At 44.2% G+C, this 10,586-nt stretch overlaps 1 protein-coding gene across 1 annotated transcript; it reads right to left on the reverse strand.

Moving 5' to 3' along the window:
- Positions 1–4,545: 4,545 nt before the first annotated feature.
- On the reverse strand, positions 4,546–9,849 carry LOC136652812 (olfactory receptor 1G1-like). Its single transcript, XM_066629735.1, has 2 exons — positions 8,942–9,849; positions 4,546–4,603 (listed from the first exon to the last, which is right to left on the reverse strand). Exons 1-2 carry the CDS (start codon positions 9,847–9,849, stop codon positions 4,546–4,548), a joined length of 966 nt encoding a protein of 321 aa, XP_066485832.1.
- Between the last annotated feature and the right edge of the window lie 737 nt (positions 9,850–10,586).

The following is a 10,586-nucleotide window of genomic DNA, read 5'->3' on the forward strand; positions in this document are numbered from 1 at the left end:
GGTGATGTGCTGAGCAGCTGCATGATCTGTACATGAAAAAACAAGCAGAAGCATATTAAGTTTATTAATATTTTAATACAATATATTATGAAACACCATACCTGCTATTCTGTTCTACCCAAGTTCACGCATAAATCAGTGTCACTGCATTCAGTGTACTTTCTTTCTACATACTGTAAATTGAAATGCAGCCTTAGCATAATTTTACATTTCTGTGGCTGTGTAATGTTCTGGTGTTCCCAACTGGGTCATGTTTCTTGCTTATGGCATGACATAGGGCCCAATGCTATCCAAGAATTGTGTTAATGGACCTTGTGAGTGATTAGCAGAAAGTCTGAACTGCTGCCGTGGCAGCCATTCTGATGGGGTGCAGGTTGGTACAGTCAACTCAAACAATGGACAACCCCTGCATATGTCAGCTGCTCACCCAGCACCCATCAGAGCTGGTAGATGGCCACAGGAGGAGATTTAGGGGATGATCATCAGGGAGGAAACAGGCAGGAATGCATGAGGCAGGAAACAGGACGGGCAGAGGTTGTTTATGGGGTAGATCTCAGTGGCAGCCATACATGCTGAGATCCTTTTTGCTGGCCCAACACACCCCATGAAGTTCCTTTGATTTGCAACAACTATATAGGTAGTATGAGTTTAGGAAGACTCATTGAAGGCCAGATAAAAGATAAGTAAAATTTTTTACTTACCTCTCCTGGACTGTTTGGTTCCCTCTTCACCAACACAGCATACAATGTGTGCTCCATGCAGTCAGTGGCACTGCATGCTATAGGATGAGAGGGATAGGACTGGGTCTGGGTTTTGTCAGTCTTTCTATGGGGTATGTAACAGCATTGAATAGGCCTTGCAGATTCTTGATATCTATTAAAGTTTCATCCAAATATTTTGTGGAGAAGGAGGAGAAAGCAGTCTTGGAAAAGGAGAGGTTCTGAAGCTGAATTCCACTTCCCACTTTTGCTAAAATGTATGAGGAAGTAGAACATAGGAAGAGCCCTGCTGGATCAGGCCGAAGGCTCATCTAGTCCAGCTTCCTGTATCTCACAGTGGCCCACCAGACGCCTTAGGGAGCACACAAGACAAGAAGAGACCTGCATCTTGGTGCCCTCCCTTGCATCTGGTGTTGAGTAGCATATGTAAAAATATATCCTCAGCTGCAATTGGAGACATATAATTTACCCTTTCTATGTGACAGGAAGGAAGTATAAGGTCATTTTAACTATGATCAGTCTATTTATTCTAATTTTTAATGTTTAATCATGAATTCTGGATGTTCAAGGAGCTCACCACTAAACCAAGAACAATAACCTACACAACAATTGAGCAAATAATACTGCAACCCATACCCAGCACTTTATTGTTATGTATGCTTCTTCTCTGCTCCAGTACACAAAATCAGACTCGCACTTTGAAATGCTTCATTTTTCTCATTACTATCGCTGGAAGCCACTTCAAATGCTGTGACTTCTTTCAGAGCTGCCTAAGGCATACGGCAATGCGGTATTCTAACTTGATGGAAGTCTCAGCTTGATGAACCTGGTGAGGTGAGCCACTCATAACACCGTGGGATTGCTGATCTCACCCTAGCAGCTGCATCCATCCATCCAAAAACTGAGGAGACGGCACCAAAGCCAATATGGACAGACTCATTCATTCAGCTTCGAATGCATTTTGGCAAACATCCATCTTGTATTTCTCTGTCCTTCTGTATGTTCATTGTGAAAAACAGTCTACAAAATAAACACAGAAGGCTGAAGAAACTTCTGCTAACTGAACCAGTTGATTAAGTGTTTTCGGTCCTTGAGCCTTTTGATTCCCCCTTTTAAAACATAATTGTCCTCCAGATGTTCCATCAAATTCATCACTTCCTTAGGGACATGCTTGATAAACATTCTTAACATGCACACACAGGTTCAGTGGTATTCATGTGGGAAAATACTATGGCAATTGTTACAATTGTTTTTAGGCTCACGGAGCCTCGTGCTGAATAAAGAAATATTTTTGTTGGTCTGTCCTAAATTTCCCAACAATTTCAGTGGATGTCCCCTGGTTCTGGTGTTGTGTGAGAGGGAAAATAACATCCCCCTATCCGCTTTATCCATCCCCTGCATAATCTCCTCTTGGCCTCCGCTTCTCAGCCTCTTCTCATGTCTCTCATCTGTCTCCACTGGTTTCTTTCTTTCCCAGTCCTTCTCTACTCCCCTTCTTCTTTTTCCACCTTCTCTCCCTCTGAGCTCTGTCCCCACCTCTGCTCCAGCCCAGCAGGCTCCTACAGGAAGATATTTTACTATTCTTTGAATGTGTTGGAAGTGCAGTTGTGTGCCACTGTGTGGCTGACACCAATTGCAGCCCACCTGTCACTTGGTGGTTGAAAGGCAGCAAGCTGAAATTAAATCCGGATAAGACAGAGGCTCTCCTGGTTTGGAAATCCTCGATGCAGGTGCTGGACTATCGGCTTGCGCTGAATGGGGTTGCGCTCCCTCTGAAGGAGCAGGTCTGCAGCTTGGGGGTCCACCTGGACTCGCAGCTGCTCCTGGATTCCCAGGTGGCGGTTGTGTCTAGGGGGGCCTTCGATCAGCTTCGGCTGGTGCGCCAGCTGCAGCCGTACTTGGGTTGTGCAGACCTGGCCACAGTGATCCATGCCACGGTGACATTGAGGTTATATTATTGTAACGCGCTTTATGTGGGGCTGCCCCTGAAGACGGTTCGGAAACTGCAATTAGTGCAGAATGCGGCGGCCCATGTGGTTACTGGAGCTAGGCTGTTTGACTGTCAGCCTGCTTCTCCGGGGGCTACATTGGCTGCCCATTCGTTTCCGGGCCCAATTCAAGGTGCTGGTTTTGACCTTTAAAACCCTATACTGCTCTGGGCCAGGGTATCTTAGAGATCGCCTACTTCTGTACAATCCAGCTCGTCCTCTTAGGTCATCAGAGAAGGCCTTCTTACAAGTGCCGCCGCCTAAGGAGGTATGTGGGGTGGCGGCAAGAAATAGGGCCTTCTCAGTAGTGGCACCAACATTATGGAACTCCCTTCCCCTTGACTTGAGTATGGCTCCCTCTCTTGAGACTTTTCAGCGAGGCCTGAAGACCCTTTTGTTTAAACAAGACTTCTAAGTTCATGGCTTTTTTAACATCTTTTCTACATCTTTTAGTATTTTTTTTGCTGGCCTGTTTTCTTATGATCTGCTGCTATATGCTCTTTTTACCTGACTTTTTATCTGACTACTGTTTTTATCATTTATGTCAATGTGTTATTATATTTTTATCTGTTTGCTAAATCATGTTTTAATCTGTTTTTAACCATTGTAAGCCACCCTGGGTCCCTTTGGGGAGAAGGGCAGGGTATAAATAAAGTTATTATTATTATTATTATTATTATTATTATTATTATTATTATTATTATTATTATTATTAAAGGCAAGCCTGCAGCCTGTTGGGTCAGAAAAGTTGAAAGGGGACCCAGGAGACAAGAATTGGTCAAATCTGGGAGGAAACTGGCCTGCTAGAGAAGTTCTTTGGAGTGTGGATCTGCTTACTATGAAGGAGTGTATAGGAGCTCAGAAACACAGCTGTGAGATTACAGCTGCTGCAGAAGTCAGTTTTGGTGCACACAGGACACTTTTCAATCTAGTATGGGCTGAAATGCGATGATGCTAATTTTCTGAAGTGATTTTCTATATTTTAGAGAGAGGAGTGTGTTTGGTTTTCTGCATCACTGTATCTAGCTGCTGATTCTGTGTGGGCAGGTACACCTGGGATCCACAGTGGTCAGCTTGGTGGACCTGGGCTCCAAAGGTTATTCTGGCTGTCATCATGCTCCCCTCACTCTGTTCTGTCGGCTTCCCCTTTGAGAAGGGACTCAAAAGAAACTTTGTACCCCCTGATAAAGTTCCTCTCAGAGGCCCTGACAGTGTACTCCATAGTAAAGCAGAGTTTACTATCGTTTGCTCCAGATCTTACTCCATACCTCTAAACCTTTTTGAATTAATAACCCCACAGAAAAAGTAAGAAGAGTCAATCACATCTTCCAAGCAAAGCAAGTTCACACAGTTCTCCTCCCTGCAGTTGGGGTAAGTCAGTTCTCATGACAACCTGTCATGTGCCTGGGTGGAGAGAAGTTGAATGGACCATAATATACTAGTTGACAACCTCTGTTCTCTTTTGAGTGATCCATTAACACAGTGTACTGGATAAGTTATGTGGTGTTCTCTGATGAACCATCTAATAAGACAAAAAGCACTGAAAAAAAACTCACTCTTTTCATTCAATAATTATGTAATACAAGAATTTCCATTTTAATCCAGAGCACAGTTGTCCATTTTATGCAGCAACACTGTTGCTAACTTTGATAGAAGGCCAACTTGAGAAGTCACAAGATTGTGTGATGCACAAGTGTTGCTTTGCAGGAATAAAGACTCTGGAGGAATATGATGTTGAAAGTGTCTGTTCAAATATGTGTCAAACTGATTCCTGGTCAAATGGGAATGACTGGACTGCTGTAATTCCTCCATGCCTTTCTTGAATTGGACTAGAAGAGTCAATCAATCATATGGATGTTGGTTGCATAGATGTGCTCTATATTTTCGCTCGCTTGTCTCCTGTGTGTGGACCTTCCAAGAGGTTAGGGGTTAGGGCGGAAGCAGCCAGAGGCTGCTCAGACTGTCATCTAGCTGGAGCAAACAGTGGCCACACTACAAGAATGTTGTATTGCAGGCAAGGGGGAGTGCTTCACACAAGGCAAGAATTAAGAGGGCTTGCAGGCCAGGCTGTGTCTGCCTCTGTCCAAGAAAAGTACCAGTGTCTAAATAGTCAGAAACTCCTCCTAACTGCAGCAAATAGAACACGTGATAGTAGTTTTCTCAGTGCTCTATTCTTGTTCCATATTCAATTATGACTTCCACCTTCCTTTTTTGGTTTGGAAAGAGTTGAAAATGTTGATTTGCAGATATGTTAAAGTCCCCGTTTCACTCTCCTGACTCTGCCTCAGATTACAAAGAGATCTGAGAGTTCCCCCCCCAATTGTTCTTCTGACCTCTTCCTCACTTTTCCTCCAGCATCCATCCCTCCTTCCTTCCTTCCTTCCTTCCTTCCTTCCTTCCTTAAGGTTCTGCCTCTCATCCTCCCTTGCACATCCTTACTCTCATTCTCCCTCACAGTTTCTGACCATCTACCTCATTCCTTTCAATTTTCCAGCATCTCTCTCTTATTCTTGATCACACTTTTCTACTGCTTGGCTTTTATTCCTTTTCTCCCTCTTTTCCAACATCCTTCCTTTTTACCACCATAATTCCTTTTTATTCCTCCTTCTCTCTTCACATTTGGCCTTAATTTGAACTAAATTGAGCCACACTGAGAACTCTTCTTTCAGCATTTTCTTTCCTACATTAGCAGGCTCAATATGCCACCACCTACCTATGCTTTATTCCTTTTGTCGTATACTACAGAACTCTCCCCTTCGCCTCCCCTCCCCACTTTATTGGGCTGAAGCAGTCTGGTGCCACATGACTCTTTTTTTTGCCTTCCTTTCTGTCTTTCATTATTAGGCTTACCTAATTATTAGGCTTACCTGTGTCTTCCCCTCTAATTCCCTTCCCCCCCCCCCCATGTTCCCAGAATCAAACTGGCAACACTGAAAGTTCACTCCTGGGCTTCACACACCGGCAATTCCAAACTCAGCACACTGGTGCGGACTGTTGCAAATGTGCCATTAGTCACGTTTGTGAGCCCTTAGTGCCGGCCCAGCGCTTGAGCTAGTCCAGTGCCAGATGGCCAGTGGTGGACCTCTCCAGCCCCACACCTGGGGCAAAGGTCCATGATGGTGCCCCTCTGCAAGCTGTCGCCAACACCCCCGCACAAAAAGCCGCTGCCCCCCATTCACCTGAGGTTCACAGAGCCTCATACAACCTCTACCTGCATCGGGGAAGCCTCTCTGAGTTTCCCTGATGCTTTAAACTAACCAGAAGCACAGTTTCTGACCCTGTCGGGAGCCTCTGAGGCTTCTGCAGGGTCCCAGCAGCTTGCACCTGGGGTTTTTGCCCCATTGGACCTAATGACAGGTTTGCAACTGCAGAAGATGCTGGGCTTGCCATTGGGAAGCTGGTGCTCTGCTTCTCAGAGGTTGCCCGGATTGCTGGGCAGGATAGAGGTGAGTGGGGGCCTGGGGGGAGGTGGGGAGGAGGTGTTCCAGGGTGGGGGGAGGGCGGGGAGAGGACGAGGAAGAGACGTGGCAGGGGGATGGAGCTGGATAGGAGGGGATGGGACTGGTGGAGCTCAGCTCTGCCGGATCCAGAGCCCTGTAACAGGCCGTGCGACCCGACACAGAGGATCTTTATTTTGAGCCAGCCCAAAGGTTGCTGCAGAATTGAGTAGCCCTATTGTGGAGCTACTTTCCTTACTTGGGGGAAGAGGACGAATGTCCCCTTCTCCTGAGGAGCTGCTGCTGGCTGCCCAGCATACTTAGGAAAAGCCATTTTGGCTTCGGTTTGGGCTCTGAGCTCTTTTTTCTTCCTTCTCTTCTTTTTACATTATTAGTCTCTATTTGGCCACTAATTACACAGGCCTACAAAACTGAGGGTCAGAAAAGTTTTCCCCAAACTTTATGGTGGTTTGTTATGAATTTGGGGTGCCGATTTCAAAAATGGCATCCGTTTTGCCCTACCACGTCTAGTTTTGGAGATTTAGTATAGCCTCATTAGTGAATGGTTCAAGCAGCTTCCTCATGAGGAAGCTGTTTGAACCATTCACTAAAGAGGCTATGCTGTGTCTCCAAAACTAGACGTGATAGGGCAAAACGGATGCCATTTTTGGAATCGGTACCCTAAATATACCCAGGAATTGGTGTAATGTTTAAGGAAGCAAAATGTGTGTTGGTTTGTGTAATTGCTAAATCTGTCAATGGCATAACAGTGTCCTTATCCAATTCTCCTGTAGGTGTCTGGCCTTATGCCCTCCTTTGGACTATGAATGTTCAGGGGACATGCAACCCTGAGGCACTGTTAAGGGTAAGTCCTATGTGGTGCATCACAAGCTTCCAGCACTGTGTAATCTGGTATGGGGATTTCCCCCTCATGTTCATTATTTCTCTGCAGCTGCCAACCAGTGACTTGGAATCTGAAAGAATGCCCACTTTGCTTAGAAGCTGGAACATCTTGGGAGTTGCTTTCGCGCAAGTAAGGCTAGATTCAGCCTCTATGGGCCGGCGTGTGTCCCTGCGCTGGCCCAGCTGACTTCAGAGGAAGTGCAAACGTACTTTAAGGCCCATTTCCAACCCTCCTGAGCCCGCACAAGGGACTTGCGATGACGCAAGGCACAGTTAGGATTGTGTCAGAAGTCTTTAATTTAACCCAGTAAGAAAATTAATGAAAAAGAATGAAACGAAAGCAGAAAAAAAAATTAAATAAGTTTTGATTCTTACTGAAACCAGTCTGGCCACCTTCTTCCTTGCATTGTACTCTTCTCTTTGGTTGCTAAATGTGATGCCCTTCATGAGTGCATTTGGGCTAAACCACAAACCTATCAAAATTCAGTCATGCCTGGAATGGCTCCAATGGAGAGGGGAGGGGATGCTTACATCTCACATTGAGGTATCTGCAAAACTTATCATTTTGCCCGCCTCCCCTCCATGAACACCACTGCAAATTGGTGTTTGGCTCCCATCTTTCTGCCCATTTTTGTCTCTACTGCTCCACCTTCTTATTTGGCATATCGTAAATTTCTTTCTTTCTTTCTTTCTTTCTTTCTTTCTTTCTTTCTTTCTTTCTTTCTTTCTTTCTTTCTTTCTTTCTTTCGTTCGTTCGTTCGTTCGTTCGTTCGTTGCCTGACTGACTGACTGACTGAAAATTATTACCACCTTGTTTAAAAAAGAATAACTGTTTTGCATCATGTTGTCTGTGTGAATTGGTTCCCAGAACACTCGAGTTTGTTGGGGTCACAGCAATACATGATCTTTTTTCATACTATGAGGAGATTACTAGCATAGTTCAGAGAGTCTGAACTGCATAGGAGCCGTTTCATGCAAATAACTTTCCATACAGAAGGACACATACATGGGTTGTTTATCTCAGCAGAAGCCACAACTCCTGTGAAATATCTGAAACATGTGAATTCATCACTTCTAGCCACAAAGTGAATATCATTGACGTTTTCTGATAAATAGGAACCAATGCAGTTAGCGAAATGAAGAAACATATTTATTCAATTGATCAGAGCCAAAACTAACAGCACAACCTTATGTATATCTGCTTAGAAGTAAATTCCTCTGTGGCCAATGGGGATTATTCCAAGGAATGTGTGCATAGTTTTGCATGTGTAAGATTAATTGGCTCTAATACATTTATACTCTTCTAAACTGAACAACAAAACTGAGAAAGATAACTCAATGAATTTACCTAATGGTAACCATAGTTACTGAACTACTGAATAATCAGTATTTTTACTTTACTTTAGGAGGCACTGTTGCCACTTTTTGTGTGCTTTGAGGCATGTTTGGAAATTCATGAATGGACAAAATGTTTGAAGAACAAACCTCTGCTAGGCTTCAACCAAGTCTGATTAACCAACAGGTTACCAAAATGGAGATTAAGGCTGCAATCCTAACCACACTTTCCTGAGAGTAAACCCCACTGAACAAAATAGAACTCACTCACTCACTACTCAGAGCGAGTAGACCTGGTTAGGATTGTGCCCTAATTGTATCTATTCCCACCAAAGACACTTCAGTGCATTGTGGCCTAATCAGAACAAAATTAACCTTTTTTGCCCAGTCCACAGGTGTGCATGTTTGGTTCCCGTTGTGTATATGCAACATTGGGCAGAAATGGCTTAATTCCAGTACATTCATAACAGATCTAATCTGGAGAAATACAATTCTGAAAGATAACATTGACTGTTTAATAATCAATCAATTTATTGAACATGAATAATCAATGCTTTGCCTCATTAGCCTCTTAATAGCTTCCTTCACCTCTTTGGTCTTCAGGCTATAGATAATGGGATTTAACATGGGTGTAGAAATGCTGTATTGAATGGAAAGGAGTTCATCCAGTACTACTGAAGAGGCTGAACTGGGCCTAAGGTATCGAATGTAGCCAGTCCCGTAAAGCAAAACCACAATGATGAGGTGGGAACTACAAGTGGAAAAGGTTTTCCTCCTACCTTCTGCTGAGTTAATCTTCAAGATGGTAGAGATGATGTTGATGTAAGACACAAGAGTAAGGAAAAATGTGAATCCCCCTAATGCACCACCCGTAGCAAAGAAAATAATTTTATTCACGAACGTTTCTGTGCAGGACAAGGCAAGCAGAGATGGAAGTTCACAACTATAGTGCCTGATAATGTTTGGACCACAGAATGTTAGCCTCAATATAGGAAGTGTGTTCATTATGGCATAGAAGAATGCCATTGCCCATACAGCTCCCACCAGCTGTTTACAGAAAGTAGTGTTCATGGTTTCTATATAATGCAGTGGGCTGCATATGGCTGCATATCGGTCATAAGACATAACTGTAAGAATACTAATTTCAGCAAATCCCGTCAAAAGAATGAAAAACATCTGGGTGATACAGTTATTGTATGAAATTGTCTGACTGTCAAAGAAATTCACAAGTATCTTGGGTACCGTGACTGAAGAATAGAAGATATCAAGGAATGCCAGTTGACTCAAGAAGAAATACATGGGGCTTTGAAGATGACCATCATTCTTTATCACCACCATGATGATGATATTTCCCATCAGTGTTATTGCGTAAATCAATGAAAACAAAAACAGGAGAAAAATTTGTACTGGTAGATTTTTTGAAAATCCCAAAAGAATAAAATGAGTCATGGAGGTCTGGTTTTCCATATTCTTTTTCGAGCAAACAATTTAATCTGTTTAAAAAAGATATATATATGAATTAAAAGTTATTGTAAAGGCCATTGGAAGCCCAACAGAATTGTGTTAATGCCATAGAGTGCAATCCTAAGTGCTTATTTGGTCAGAGCAAGTCCCTGAGTCTCCTGGCTCAGGAGGGTCACAAACATGCTATAAATCACATTTGCACCTCCATTTGAGTCGAGGAGGCCAGTACAAGGACATGTGGCAGCCTCCCTTTGCTGCTGCGGGCCCTGGGATGGGGGAGTTTGCACCAGTCTTTTGAGGCTGGTGCGGGAGCCTGGTGGGTATGGAGAGGGCTGGGAGGAGGCGGGGAAGAGGCATTTCAGGTGAGGGGAGGGCAGATGGTGGATGGGCCTGTGCGTGGATGGAGAACAGGAGGCAGGACCAGGATCTGGCACTAATGCCAGATCCTAGCCCCATTCCCAGATAGCCTACAGCAGCTCCGGACTGCTTGGATTGGCATCACCTCTATAGGTGATGTGGATCTGAGTAGCCCCATTAGGGCTGCTGTGGTGTTACCTGGGGTAAGGCGAATTTCTTCCCCTTGCCCTGGGCTGGCCCACAGTAAGCCCCAAATTTGTGCTGGATACAGCGCAGGCCTGCCTGATCCAGTGCCAGTTAGGATTGCTCAGCCTGTTGTTTAATTTCCTTGCTGCAGAAGTCCAGAAATCTAGATTGGGGTGTGGGTGTCTGTGTCTATGTGT

This window comes from Tiliqua scincoides, chromosome 5 (genome assembly GCF_035046505.1).
Source record: "Tiliqua scincoides isolate rTilSci1 chromosome 5, rTilSci1.hap2, whole genome shotgun sequence".
Classification (NCBI taxonomy): Eukaryota; Metazoa; Chordata; class Lepidosauria; order Squamata; family Scincidae; genus Tiliqua; species Tiliqua scincoides.